Source organism: Sinohyriopsis cumingii, chromosome 6 (assembly GCF_028554795.1).
Source record: "Sinohyriopsis cumingii isolate HCF-2022 chromosome 6, ASM2855479v2, whole genome shotgun sequence".
Taxonomy (NCBI): domain Eukaryota; kingdom Metazoa; phylum Mollusca; class Bivalvia; order Unionida; family Unionidae; genus Sinohyriopsis; species Sinohyriopsis cumingii.
In genome coordinates, this window is record NC_142966.1 from 52,500,162 (window position 1) to 52,516,498 (window position 16,337).

At 35.1% G+C, this 16,337-nt stretch overlaps 1 protein-coding gene across 2 annotated transcripts in view; it reads left to right on the forward strand.

The window, feature by feature from the left end:
• LOC149796937 (phosphatidylinositol-3,5-bisphosphate 3-phosphatase MTMR6-like) overlaps positions 1 to 16,337 on the forward strand; it is a 117,155-nt gene that overhangs the window by 88,929 nt on the left and 11,889 nt on the right. The window contains exons 12-13 of one of the 2 annotated variants that reach the window (XM_089961616.1): positions 1,447 to 1,573; positions 2,907 to 3,380. In XM_089961616.1, the coding sequence (XP_089817742.1) occupies positions 1,447 to 1,573; positions 2,907 to 3,380 (601 nt within the window). The remainder of the gene's footprint in view (positions 1 to 1,446; positions 1,574 to 2,906; positions 3,381 to 16,337) is intronic. The other variant, XM_089961617.1, reaches the window with a different exon arrangement.

A 16,337-nucleotide genomic window follows, 5' to 3' on the forward strand; every position in this document is an offset into this window, starting at 1 on the left:
CTTGGGAGAGCACTGATAATACAAGCCTGCCTCTACTGGTGACAACAATGGCATTAACAGATTGTTAAGGTTTTAGTTCATTTTCCATTTTGCATATATTTCCCAAGCATCTTGATGAATTATCATCATTCTTGTATTATGTATATTTAATTTATATTGTGTACCTGTTGTTATGTATATTTAATTTTTATTGTTCACCTGTCTTTTATCGTGTTCATAATCGATGATTGTGAATAGAGGATTTGCCTAAAATATTTACTAAAATTTTAGTTCAAGACCTAACCTTGTTTGCAAGCTATGTAGGTTCTGGCAGTGAACTTATTTATAATTTGGTGGAATTTTCTATTGGAAATTTGGGTGTTACAGAACAATATATTGTTTCATAGGTCTGGTGGATATTTTTAAATAAAGAAATTTGGTAAACAATTATTCATTCCTTTTCAGCATTAATCATTGGGAATATATGATCAGAATTTATAGTTGTATTTAGATGTAATTTGAGATAAATCATTTATTTAAATTATTCTATGGAATTGGAATTACAAAGAACTCAATGAATTTTTGTACTAAAACACTACATTGCGATTATAGGAAACTCATTCACAGACATGGATTATGTCATTGGTACATCAGGACTTTCAAGATTATTGGAATTCATTTGGAACATTCTATTCTTCTGGACTTGTGATAGAACCTATTGTTTTATTTGGGATTTAGTTCACAATACAGTCAGGGGCCTTGGATTTCCACTTTATATTCTAAGAAAAGGAATTATTTGTTGAATTTTACTTAATAAATTGTTGGTTTCACTTACTTATTATTTTACATACTTTAAGACTATTAAGTCATAATACTAGTCATTAATCATTATAATGTGAAGACAATTGCAGCATGTTTTCTTCTCTCATTGACTTTGGGGTCTAAGTCACAGAATTTGTTTTGCCTAGGCTTTGGTTATTTTTTTATTTCCTTATATTTACTAAAGCTCTGAAATAGTTTTGTTCCTACATGGGATGATTATGAAGCAAAGATAGTCCAATCTGTTACACCCTTGTTTACGATATTGGGATAATGTTTTCAGTCTTAGTAAATTTTTATTAATCTTTTTTGTTTTAAAGTTCATGTTTTGCATATATTTTTTAAACCCCTTGATGGATTTTGTTCATACTGATGAGTCATTATGAAGCAAAAACATTTTATTCTGTGACCTGCTCACTCAACCTTTTGACCTTTGGGATCAGAGTAACATGTGTCACAGCACTGCTTCAGTCATGGGCTTGACGTGCAAATCCTGGCCTTCATGCATATTAAGATCTTAAATTTAAGTGTTTTAGTGACAACTGGGGGAATAAATCATTGTGTGGTGAATTTGGGAGATAAAATATTCCTAATTCTCATAATGACATAATAATGAATGAGGTCCCATTGACTTTCCATGTTTTGCAGGTTTTGGAAGGGAATGTATAATAGATTTGAGAATGGGATTCATCCACGAGACCAAATAAGTGACATTCTGGCTGCTGCCAAAGACCACTCAGCCTCACTGGAGGACCATATCCGATTACTGGAAAAGGTTAATAATGTGTTATTGAGGCAGTCTTTACGTAATGTTGCTCATGTTCCGTCTCTTTACATGGATTATTAAACATAAAGTCTTAAGATAGAGATATGGTAAGCAATGATTTGCAGACGTGCTTAGGCTGTTAGAAGTTCATTTTTAATGGGATTGATGTATAAATAATTAAATCATGACAATTAACAGTGTTCCTTTATGTATAAATAATGAAATCATGACAGTTAACAGTGTTCCATTATGTATAAATAATTAAACCATGAAAATTAACAGTATTCCTTCATGTATAAATAATGAAATATGACAATTATCAGTGTTCCGTTATGTATAAATAGTGAAATCATGAAAATCAAGTGTTCCTTTGCAGCAGATTATTAGCTTGAAAATGTTCTGCAGTTATTTTGGAATTAAAATGATAACAGCTTGTAAATTTAAACCATGGCATGATTTAGTGTTAGGAGTATTATTTTTATTATGCTGACTGTGATGTTTCTCAATATTTGCCTAAAAAACTTTAATATTTTACATTTCTTACATGTGCTCTATTAACTGATGAAACATGAAATGGTCATCCACAATAAAAGACAGAAAAATAGTAAAGTTTCCAACTTAATGACTGATAATCTTATCAAATCTTGTGAGATGGCATAATTTTGATACAGTGTATAGATTGATCAGTTAGGATTTTTTTAGCAGTTTAAAATAGTTGATGCTAAAGCATTTGGAGTTAAAGTTTGAATCAACATTGCACTACATGATGGAAAAGATGCCTTTCCAATATTAGTTGACTAGTTCCTCAAATTTGCCAGAATCCTGTAAAGTCTTTGAAAGTATCAGAACAAAACTGCATCACAAAGTGATCCTGTGGTTTTAATGTTTTTATAAATATTTTAAATACTTGCATATAAGTAGAGTCCAACTGCAAACAACATAAACCTTGATCAGTAAGCAAATATGTACAGTTCTTCTCATTTATTGTCTCACCAAATGTTCTTTTTTTTCTGGTCTTGCAATATTCAGGTCATTGCCTAGAGCAGCTTAATCAGATCTTTTCATTTTCATCTGATATCAGTCAGTTGTCGGCCATTTTTGTCATAAGTCTTTCCTTGCAGTAAAGAAATATTTCTTGCAACTCTCATCTGTTTCATTTTTATGTAATTGATTTATGTCCATCCTTTGACATTTCTAATTTTTAACTTCTAATTTTTAATCCTAAATCAGACAAATAATTGACTGCAGGTAAATATTAAATTATGTCTGTCTTTCAGAGATTGTCTGATTTGGAATTTTTAATTGCAGTATTAATATGGTGACTTTAACATGTCCATTTCAGAGAATTACTCAGATATGCAAGCAACTGAACAAACCAGAAGATGTGATACATAAAAAACTCCAAGGTTTTCTCTCCATGGACTCTCTGGATGGGTGTCTCTCTGAAGATGGTGAAATCCACAAAATCCATGACTGTGTGAACAAACACTCAGATGACAATGTAACGGACAAAGCAAGCAAAAATCAGATAGATGAGGCTATTTCCAGGACTAAATCTCATGAGAATAATGTAAACCAGTTCAAAAGTGATTCTGAGTCTGGGTTTGATGAATCGAGCTCTCAACTCTCCCGATCAGGTATCGAGGATGGTATATCTACACTTGATTCCAGCATGTTGTCTCGCTCAACCAGTTTTGAGAAACTGAGCGTGGACCAGTTGGTGCTTGAGCTTAAATCCATAGCGATGGACTGGCGTAGTTTTCGTAACGTACATAACTGCAGCTGTGCCATGCCCTTTGACCACTTTACTACCAAGGCAAGCCTATGTATCTCTTTACCTCTGTATTCTCCCATCACCTCTCATCCAAATTAAAAATAGAAACACTGAAGAAGTTGGAGTGGTAGGGATGAAACAAAGAATAGAGAAAGAATTAAAAGACTGTGATATATGCCACTCCATTTAGTTGTATGAAAAATACATACTGTGTCACTCTGTCACATTTGGAACAAAATTGAAATTTCAGAATGTTTGATTACTTGGTGTAAAGCTACATATCAGTAAAACATTTATTTAAATGGGAACTCATTTTAGGGCATAACCTAGCAAACAAAGCAAGGGATTATAAAGCATTTTTTTATTCATATGCAGTGGCAAATATCACAGCTATTCAGATGCAGCAAATATGGAATATTTTGGCCAGTAAAAATGTGAATTTATGCTTCACTAAATCCCATTTATAGAAAATTCTTATACATCTAGCTGACCTCATTTGGATAAGAGATTTTTCCCAAAAACTCAAACATTTGTCACATTTCTGATTACCACAAAGTTCCTTCTTTTTCAGAAAATATTTGGTCACTTATTGAAAGCTTGCTGCATTAAAACAGTCCTTGTTTCATCCTTGTGACGTTAACAATACAGCTCTATCTGATCTTAAAACTAGTGGGATGTCAGGTGATTTTTTGAAACCTAATGTATGTCTTGTATGCACTTGGTGGTTTGAATGTAACAGGGGCAACTTTCAGCAAGTCTTAAGAAGGGCCCTTTAGTAATCATGTTGTCCATCTGTCTGGCTGTTTATCCATCAAGAATTGTGTTTGCCCAAGATAACTTGACATGGAATCATTGGAATTTAACTAAATTTGACATGCAGCTTTCTATTTATGAAACCTCATGCAAGGGTGATTTCCAGCCTCTTTCATCATTTATTGGAGTTCTGGCCCCTGATTGGCCCTCTTCGTACCTTTTTTCTGCAGGTTAACTGTACCAAGGATTATTGGATATTAACAATGTTTCTTTCAGAGTGTTATATTAATGAGACCTTCGACGAGTTTGGTTTACAAAATTTTATGACTTTATTTCCAAGAGCTGTTCCCTCTGCTTAACCAGGATATCATTTACAGGAGTCATGCCTCCTGATGGCTTTTCATTCTAACTTTTGATTTCTGCAGCAAAACGTTACCAGTGTTGTTGGATTTCAACCAAATTTTGATGAAGCATTACATTGATGAGACTTTAAATGAATATGATTCATAACATTCTATTATATTATTTACAAGAGTTAATGCCCCCTGATTCTCCATTACCAGACTTTGGTTTCTGCAGCATTTATATTCAAAGTTTGCTGCAATTCAAGTGAATTTGGTATTTTTACCTTTGTGATTGAGTTTGATATTCAGCATTTCACAACATTGGTTTTCCATTGTCCTTACTTTGGATTCTGCAGCCTAACTTAATGATGGATTTTTAAAATTTAAACCAAGTTACTATGCACCTTTGTATTGAGAAAATTAGATTTAGTTTATTTTTAATAATCCACATCATATACATTAGTTATAGCTCCCCAGTTGCCTGCCCTTCTGACACTGGGTCCATAGCATTACTTTACCAGGGATTGTTGCATTTCAATGAAATTGAGAATGCAGCTTCATATTTCAGTGATTTTCTAGAAGTCAACACACCGTTCCTATCATCTAGTGGTTACAGCATCTACCTTGGATGCAGGAGGTTGCGTGTTCAAACCCTGGTCAAGTCATACGAAAGACTTATAAAATTGTTACTATATCTGCCTTGCTAAGAACTCAGCATTAAGAGGTTACTGTTAGGACTGGTCGGCCTGGTGTCAGAATAATGTGACTGACTGGGTGGGACATCATGCTACATGTCTGCGGCATGATGTCGAAGTGCTAGACATCACTATAAACTGCCACACTGTGGACATCATAGCAATATGACTGAAAAGTTACGAAAGCTATATAAAAAATCCAAATCAAATATCACACACACAGAAGTCTTCATAACCTGAATAAAAGCCACTATCCCAAGGCCTGAAAATAGGCCTCTGTCCCAAGGCCTAAAAATAGGCTCCTGCCCCAATGAGAAGGATTTTCCAAATGTTTAGTATTTTAATCCTGAACATTTTCTTCCCAGTTGGCCTAATTCTTTATCAAAATGATAATGATGGGCCAAGACTCCATTCCTACTTGCATAAGAAAAATTCCATTTTAATGAGACTCTGAAATTACTTTAATTACCAGCATTCCACATTACCATTTAGAAGAGTTATGGACCTGATTTTCTGTTCTCTGACTCAAATTCTGCATCATTTACCAATTATTGATTTCAACCAACCGAATATGACTTGACTTCATGTCATCATTCAGAGCAGTTATGGTTCCTGAATCCTCATTCTTTGAACTTTGATTCCCACACAAGTTCCAGTGTTTAAGGCACAAACTAAGATAATTAAAGTAGGGCATTAGCAATGCATCCATCACCAATAGCTCTAGTTTGAAATGTGGTGTATCTGTTAACTAAATTGGACTGTTTACAGCTGCATGCTATCAGATTGGATTGAGCACTGTAGTGACCACCATTGTCAGATGTGAAATTGACAATTCCAGGCAACCCTTGCTACACACCGTTTGAGTACAGCATATTTCAGAGAGCACAATTAACCTTTCAGAAATATGGGGAATAACCCATGTACTCATTTGCATATCTGTTTCTATGAAACCAATATTTTTTGTTTCAAAAGTGTTTCCAGTGACTTAATATGATTCATATCTATAGTATGGTATGGCAGGGACAAGCTCTATGCTCAGTCCAAATCAGTAGTAATTATTAAAGTTTTACTTATACTCTTTATGCATTATAACTAAGGCTGCAATGTTTACCAAAGTTTCTAAATGTGTACATGGTTTACAATAATCAAACAGTGTCATTTAATTGAAACAATTATATACTAATCCTTTTTCCAGTAGGCTTACTAACATTTGATAATGAAACTGGACATACTACTAGAATTGCACATAGATGCTTTTGTAGAATCTACAATAACTGAAACAGCTTGGTGTGGCTTACAGACTTGAAACAGTGTTTATTTTGAATAAATTGTTTCTAAAATCAAAGGTTCTGTTAACTGACAAGTTAGTTTATAGGTAAATATTCCTGGTTAAAGAAATTTTTTATCAGCATTGTCATTAATCAGCCTGATGTGTATTGTTATGTAATGTGCACTAATACGAGTTCTCATCAACTTCTCATTTTCCCAAGTGATGCCACATTTTGTATGAAAAACAGATCCTTTAAGAAAAGAATAAACAGAAAATTCCTACTAAACAATCTTTTTAAGCAGAAAATTGGAAATATATAATTTAGTTGGAATGGGTGATTCTGCATTGGTGTCAGCCACATGAATGTTTGCTCACATACTTAATGATTTTTGTAAAATAAATTTCAGGCAGTTAATTGAACTAAGCTATTTGTACATGTGAACATTGCAGCCTTAACTATATCTCTGAGGGGTATTAATCAGGAAGAGCTGTGTATCTTACCTTCAGATTTTACCTTTTAGTGTCTCTAATATCTATACCTTTAGTCAATTTGAATGGAAAATGTCCAAGTACAAGTTAGCAGTTTCTGTTGTAAAAACTGAGTTCACTGTGTCCCATTCATATTCACCATTCAGATCTTATTCTGTTAGTTATATTTGTCTAAAGGGCATCAAAGTTAATATTGCTTTAGACATCATACCATCATCATTACCCCAGTGCTTGATGAGACAATATGAAGCTTCCTATTCTAAGTGCATGAATATTTGTATATATCTATGCTATGGTTGCCGGATTTGTACAGACCCAATGCTATAGTTGCCGGATGTGTACATACCCAAGGCTATGGTTGCTGGATGTGTACATACCCAGTGCTATGGTTGCTGGATGTGTACATACCCAATGCTATGGTTGCCGGATGTGTACATACCCAATGCTATAGTTGTCGGATGTGTACATACCCAAGGCTATGGTTGCCGGATGTGTACATACCCAGTGCTATGGTTGCTGGATGTGTACATACCCAATGCTATGGTTGCTGGATGTGTACATATCCAATGCTATGGTTACCGGATGTGTACATACCCAATGCTATGGTTGCTGGATGTGTACATATCCAGTGCTATGGTTGCCGGATGTGTACATACCCAGTGCTATGGTTACCGGATGTGTACATATCCAATGCTATGGTTGCTGGATGTGTACATACCCAATGATATGGTTGCCAGATGTGTACATACCCAGTGCTATGGTTGCCAGATGTGTACATACCCAATGCTGTGGTTGCCGGATGCGTACATACCCAATGCTCTAGTTGCCGGATGTGTACATATTCAATGCTATAGTTGCCGGATGTGTACATACCCAGTGATATGGTTGCCGGATGTGTACATATGGTTGCCTGATGTGTACATACCCAATGCTGTAGTTGCCGGATGTGTACATAGCTGATGCTATGGTTGCTGTATGTGTACAGACCCAATGCTATAGTTGCCAGATGTGTACTTACCCAATGCTATGGTTGCCGGATATGTACATACATAATGCTATGGTTGCCAGATGTGTACATATGGTTGCCGGATATGTGTACATACCCAATGCTATAGTTGCCAGATGTGTACATAGCCGATGCTATGGTTGCTGGATGTGTACATACCCAGTGTTATAGTTGCCGGATGTGTACCTACCCAAAGCTATGGTTGCCGGATGTGTATGTACCCAATGCTGTGATTGCTGGATGTGTACACACCCAATGCTATGGTTGCCGGATGTGTACATACCGAAAGCTATGGTTGCCGGATGTGTATATACCCAATGCTATAGTTGCCGGATGTGTACATACCCAATGCTGTGGTTACCGGATGTGTACATACCCAGTGCTATGGTTGCTGGATGTGTACATACCCAATGCTATGGTTGCCGGATGTGTACATACCCAATGCTGTGGTTGCCGGATGTGTACATACCCAATGCTATGGTTGCTGGATTTGTACATACCCAATGCTATGGTTGCTGGATGTGTACATACCTAATGCTATGGTTGCTGGATGTGTACATACCCAATGCTATGGTTGCAAATAATTGATGTTGCATCATTGTCTCATGTATTGGACTGCTACCAGTTACATACCCAGTGCTATGGTTACCGGATGTGTACATACCCAATGCTATGGTTGCTGGATTTGTACATACCCAGTGCTATGGTTGCCAGATGTGTACATACCCAATGCTATAGTTGCCAGATGTGTACATGCACAATGCTATGGTTGCCAGATGTGTACATACCCAATGCTATAGTTGCCAGATGTGTACATACCCAATGCTGTGGTTACCGGATGTGTACATACCCAATGCTATGGTTGCCGGATGTGTACATACCCAATGCTGTGGTTGCAAATAATTGATGTTGCATCATTGTCTCATGTATTGGACTGCTACCAGTTATGGTGATTTTATTGAAAGATAAATCACAAATCACAGAATATGTATATGTAAAGTGGTCTCTTAAAGACCAGGAGAAAAACTTAGTTTTATTATATTGTTTTAGAGTCTTGACGGATCTGCTTGCATTGAAATTTGGCAGTACATTTTCCAGAAGACTTGCCTACTTCTCTATACTGGAATTGTAGTCACTGTGCCATTTTCCATGATTCATATCAACTTTGATATTTTCTTGAATGTACTTATGATCTTCACATTTTGTAATTGTTTCCATTTAGCTAGATCAGCAGCATGAAAATGATGGAATGATACAGATAAATTACATACCATATATACTCACTTACAAGTTGGGTCCGACCGCAGACAACATAGACTCTGATCTGCCACCATATAAAGTGCTGACAGATCTGGCCAGGTTTTACTGATTACTCCAAACAAATTACATTGGGGGGCCCCAAATAGCCGAGTGGTCTAAAGTGCTCTCTGTTACGGATCACTGCCATCTCACCTCTGCGTGGGTTCGAGTCTTGGATTCAGCCAATGTGAGTATGTGAGAAAGCTTGCCAGTAGCTTCTTGTGGGTCAGTGGTTCTTTCAGGGTTTTCCCGGGTTCTTCCTCCACCATTAATACTGGCCACCATGTTTAGCCTATCTTGTGCTAAAAAATGGTATTAAACCCTACAACAACAACAACAACAACAAATAGCATTGAGCCAGATCTGCATGAACATTATGCACCAGCAAGTCTGGGTCTATCGAATTTGCAATTGGATTAAATTTATATGCAAGTGTATGTGGTAATTACTTTATACATTTTACCAGACATGAGCATACGTAAATTATAAGTTCCATTAGTATGTTCATAGCTGAAAATGAGGACCTTACTTAATGCAAGGGAGACAAAATGGTTTAGCTTAGTACAGTGTCTGCTCTTTGAATTTAGTTTCCTTGATTGGAATTTCTCATTGAGGCTAGAAATTACATTATGTCTGTTGCTAGTAACGATGTTTACATACAGTAGACTATGACTTTACAGGTACAAATGCAACGTTTTCTTAAGTATAGTCACCCCAGTCCTATGCATAACCCACCTGTAAAATAACATTTTTAAGGTGGATTTTAAAGATTTTATATTATAATTGCATACACTTACATTGGGGTTGCACAACACATGGTCCACTGACACATTTTTTGTTGTCCACATCCTGTATCCTTGATGCACATACATTTTTTGGTTTTATTATAGACACAGAAATTTGGCAATGTTTGAGTTGTGCATCCCATATTTAAGGAATACAGACCATAAAGATACAACAAGTGACCATTTTCTTCCAGCAGATGCTCATGTGAAACAAATTAACAAGCATAGTGGACATTTATGGATATTCACTTTATCTGGTAACCAGCCAGTACATGTCCCCAAAATTATGCAAGACATGACTGTTTAATGTCATCCTATATTCTGTGTTTAAGGCAATTTACTTTCCTCCCATTAAATCTTTTAATCATAAAATAAGTTTGCTGTTCTATTGCACATGATGTAAGTAAAATAGACCTATGGTGTGTTGTTTCAAATGAGCTAAGTAGGCTGTGACTAACAAATTTTGGATTATGCATTGTTTAATCAGTTTAGTTGTGTGTTTATTCCTGGCTTTAGTCTTGCATTCTTCCACATTGTTTCTACTCTGATATCCATTTTTCTCACTCATGTGACACAGAAATCGCACATTTTTAAGACTCTTTTTTCTCTTGCCTTGGTCTGGTGGTCAAGGGTGGGCTAATATGTTGGGGGTTGCTTTGATTATATTATATTTTAGGACATGCATGAATTATGTCATAATGTTCAATACAGCTTCTGTTGCAGTTGAAACAAGTAATCTATGTAATGATGCACAGATGGAATATTATTTCTTTTCTCAGTGAAGAACAATGGGTAAGAAAAGTGATCAGTTAAGGGGGTTGGCACAGATACAGAGAAGTCTTCGAGATGCATTGAATGGATTAGTACAGACACAAAGACATCTCTGAGATGCATTGAGGGGTTTGACACAGTCACAAAGAAGTCTTAGCGATGTATTGAAGGGATTAGTACAGGCACAAAGAAGTCTTAGAGATGCATTGAATGGATTAGTACAGACACAGAGACATCTCTGAGATGCATTGAGGGGTTTGGCACAGTCACAATGAAATCTTAGAGATGTATTGAGGGGATTAGTACAGGCACAAAAAGGTCTTAGAGATGCATTGAGGGGATTAGTACAGACACAAAGACATATCTGAGATGCATTGAAGGGTTTGGCACAGACACAAAGAAGTCTTAGAGATGCGTTGTTGAGGGGATTGGCACAGACAGAATGAAGTCTTAGAGATGTATTGAGGGAATTAGCAGAGACACAAAGAAGTGTTACAGATGTATTTGAGGGGATTGGTACTGACACAAAGATGTCTTAGAGATGCATTGTATTGTTATGGGCAAATCATTACAGAAAAATAATATAACACTGTGTCTGGGATAATCTTTGTCTTGTTGCTGACCGCATCATAGGGCTAGAGTCTGTTAGTTTATCATTGCATCCATCTGTCTGTCTAAAGCAGCAGTGTATCTACTTAACCATACAGAGGCAAAATGGTTGTAATTATCATGTTCAAGGTAACTAATTGTTGTAAGTTGTTTAATGCTAATGATATACATCATTGCAAAGTATATTCAATTTTCCAGAAGACAAAAGAAAACAAGTATCATTCCATTCAATAAATGTAGCAAGTCTTTACTTTTTCATGGGGGCCCCAAGTGGCAGAGTGGTCTAAAGTGCTCACCTTTCCAGATCACTGCCATCTCACCTCTGTCTGCGTGGGTTCGAGTCTCAAGCTCGGCTAACATGGGTACGTGAGAAAACTTGCTAGTTTTTCATGGGTCAGTGGTTCTTTCCAGGCTTTTCCAGGCTTCTTCCTCCATCAGTTATACTGGCCGCTATGTATAGCCTATCTTATGCTGAAAAATGGCATTAAACCCTACAACAACAACAACTTTTTCATGATGTTTTTTTTTCTTCTGGAAGTTCTAGTTCCATTCATACATTTTAATTTTCAATGACTCGATGAATCACTTACTGTGATCAATTTTTACCAACTTGATCAGCCGTTTAAAATATGTGAATGACATTCAAACTAATAAATGGCAGAGATAAGACAGTTCTGAAGTTCATCGTAATATTATCCTATGATTCAAGATGAGCCCACTCCCAGTTTTCAAAGTTTTATCAAATATTTACTCTGGATATCTTCATTTGATTACAAGCCATATCTTTTTACAAAATTTGTTAATTTAACCCCCAGGTCTTATTTTACCTATTTTAGGAATACACACCAGGAAAAAAAGTAACAACAGACTGCATTCCAGAAAAGAATTAGGAAGCAGATATTTTGCACTTAGAAAGTGACAGGTGTAAAGTGAAGTTGTTTGCATTTGCAACATGCTCAGTGGAAAGAATGTTGGTATACCTCTATGTTACTTTAATGTGCTTTGACTGAAATGTCTTTGGATATTGTACTTATGGAAATAGTACATGATTGAAGCACACAAATAACAAAAATGCTGCTCCCATGTGCCCAAACAATCAGACTGAATTAGTCTAAATTACAATATCTTTAGCAGTTATGAAAATAGGGAAAATGAATTTTGCCAGTCTAGTCAATACTAGTTTTTGAGTGTGCAATGAATGAGTTGTAAAATAGATAAAAGTAAAAAATTTAAAAGCTATCAGCCCCTTTTTTTAATATACCTTTAAAGTCCAGGAAGTGAAAATCACCAAGTGGAGCTAACAGTCTTTTGACAGGTGCACATCTTAAATAAATCCAAGCTGTATATTCTACAACCCAAATTACAACCATCAGTGATAAACCAAAATAAAGGGAATTTAAATTTCTTCTAACAATATCTAAGATATACAAGGTCTTTTTAAATAGCAAGTATAAGCTGTAAGGAAAACCTGGGAAATTCTTTCGCTAATTTTTTTCAACCCTAAGCAGAATACAAAACTGTTGGTGCACCCTAAGCAAAAAAAAAATGTAGAGTGCCACCTTTACCATATGGAGGTGAATTAGCATTTTTATAAGTTTAAACTGATTATAAAGAAAAAGTTTTCAATGAATTCATGTAAAATTATGTATCTATCTGGGTTTTTTTAAAAATAGAAACATGTCGTGGTTTTCTAAAAATTGTATATCATAATTATTGTCAGTTAAAAATGACTAAAGAATTCATGTTTCTGCTATGCATTATTATCAAGATACCTAAAATGGGAAGTAACCTATATGATTCTAAAGGGAATCATTCTCATATAGGAAAAGGAATGACTTATATGGTAACCTTGAATTGTAAAATTAATCCATCTTTAAAAATATAAGCCTTCTTCGAAGTAAGTCTGCCAGTTTCTGCAAATACATGTTTTGGGGGATTTTTTCATCACTTTAGATATGAACCAATGTGATGACAAGGTGTCTATGATGTCTTTTTTATGTCTTACAGGTATGCGTCAAGAAAAGGTTTCCATATGAAGAAAAGACAATTGTTTAAATGAACACTTGATACACATATAAAATACAAATTAGTTGTATTGTCTTCTCAGTTTTAGTGACACATATGAGAAAAAATCTTTCTTTGACAACTTTGTAAAGAATAATGCTGAGCAATGAACAAGCTGGAATTATGTTTTGTAGATTTCAAGGAGACCGGTAAATCTTCAATAGAATTGTGTTATTTTACTTTCTTTAACATTTCCATTTGGATGCAAGAATGTAGTTGCCAGATCCGATAGAAAAGGGATTGAAATTTTGTTCAGAATTTTTACAGTTGGTCTGTAACTTTGAAATACCATTAAATTTTAAATTAATTTTAGTGCCACCTCACTACCATAATATAAGGTCATTTTGATCTGCACTAAATATTTATTGAGACACAAAAGTATTCAGTATAAAGGAAACACTCATTTTATGCAGGGACAGGTCTCAGGGCTAAATGATGAGGCATATATATCACTTTTTGGCTGCCGTTGCTGACAGCATTATCATCAATAATGTCAAAATGGTATCAAGGTTTTTGAAATTGAAATTTGGTTAAAATGTGATTATCTATCTAAAGTTTGTAACCAGATGTACTCAGAATTCTGGTGTCATACTACAGTAGTTGTTGTCAGCAACCAGTTTTTTTCATTATTCTCAAACAGAATAAAACTTAAAATTTAAATTTCTTCCATGTTCTTTTATTTTGTGTCACATTCCAAATAAGTTTAAAGAGCAAGAATCAACATTAACTTGTGAATGCATTTTTATATTGGATTTCAGGGGGAGGTAATTACTGAGTTAGGGTGTATCAAGTAGGACTCCAATATGAATAAATAATCACACAGCATTATTTTATTTGTATATAACATTGACATTTTATTAATATTTGCATTTAAGAATTAAATGAGTGAATACTAAGATATTAGGTATAAAATAGTAAAATGAAAGGTATTTTCTGAAATAAAATAAATCACTGTAATATATTAGAGTGCCACAAAAGTGGAAGACAAGAACTGGTTCATCAGGGCAAGGATTTCCTCATTAGTTTGTCGTTTTTGAAAAATGGCCTAGATGGAAAGCTTGTCATGATAAAACAACCTAGGCAGTTGTTTCTATTTCTTTTAGATAAAGAGCTTTAATATTTTGACGTGGAACTATTAAAAATATATGGAGAGCCAGTTTTGAGAGGTGAACTAAATAATGTTTGTTTTATAAGTGAGAATTAGTGCGATGCCAGTTTCTGTAATGCATTAGCAGAGAGCTGCTGTCATAATGCCAATCACAGGCAAAACACTGCATTCTTTGGAATACAGCACTCGATATAAAGCTGCCCAATGGAGCCATAGAGCATACTGACTTGTAGTGAGACTGCCTTATAATGAAGTACAAGATGAAACACTTTTAATGCTGCCCCATGGACAATAGAGTATACTAACTTGTAGTGAGACTGCCTTATAATGAAGTACAAGATGAAACACTTTTAATGCTGCCCCATGGACAATAGAGTATACTAACTTGTAGTGAGACTGCCTTATAATGAAGTACAAGATGAAACACTTTTAATGCTGCCCCATTGACAATACAGTATGCTAACTTGTAGTGAGACTGCCTTATAATAAAGTACAAGATGAAACACTTTTAATGCTGCCCCATGGACAATAGAGTATAGCACTGTATAATGATACCACCTTAAAACAAAAGTATATAACACATACAATACTTCCTGATCTTAGCACCTTATAGCAAAACCACCTTATAATGAATTACATGATGCAACATTCCCTTATTATAACACTGTTCATGGGAATCATAGAGTATACCACCTTATACTGAGACTGCCTTATAATGAAATACTTAGACTGCTCTGAGGCTTATAAAACATGCAAATCAGTCCAGTGTTTTAAAGATGGATGTACTGTGCATAGCATGGAATATAAATTATGAGGAATTTTAACCCTTAGCATATGGGAATAATGGTCACATTTCAAATAGCACCTTAAAAAAAAAAACCAAACTTTCATTTCACTGCAGTCCATGCCCCTAAAACTCCATTACAGTTGGAAGCAGAGACATTTGTATCTTTGAAGCTACTTGTATCTCTTGTATTAAGCAAGGAAGGGATGCACTTGATTTCAAAAAATGGTCTGTAACAAATTATAACAGAGTTATATAGATTATACAGTATGGATCAGACAGTATGAAACAGAGATGTGACATGTTAGGCTAGTGTATGCTTATTGGTGCAGTACATGAATGATGCCAGTGAGTTTGACATGCCATTTGCTCACAGTTTGACCTCAGTAACAACAGATAAAAGCCCATTATATATATTTATACATCATGAGGCACAACACACATAGTAATTTATTTATGAAAAATTTATTGAAACTGAGTCTACTTCCTTCAATTCTTTTATAAGCCAATCTGTAATTTTTGTATAATTTCTTACATTTTGAAGAAATATACAGTATTATAAATTGGGCCTATTGTATCTTCTTCCCAGAGTTCTGCCCCAAAAACAATACATCATCTTATGTTGACAGTTGTTATTGTTGATTTTAGTTTGTATATTATTATAAAACCCCAGGTTTACATATTTTCATTATTATTCCATCACCTGGCAACTTGTATTTATCAATGGTTCTTTTTTTTAACACTTTTTAAAAATGTTATAATCAAAGTTGTTGTCATTGTAGGTTTTACAGCATATTTCAGCACATCATAAGCTATACATGGCAGCCAGTATATCATGTGGAAATGAAACCTGGGAAGAACCACCGACTGATGGAAAGTTAGTGAGAGGGTTTCTTACATAGCCAAGTTGGCTATAACCTAAGCAATTTAGAGATACTTGTTTCATTAAAAGATCTATGAACTTGTTGCATTTGATCAGTATCAATATCAATGATCCTGATGATTCTACATTGAGTTGGTGC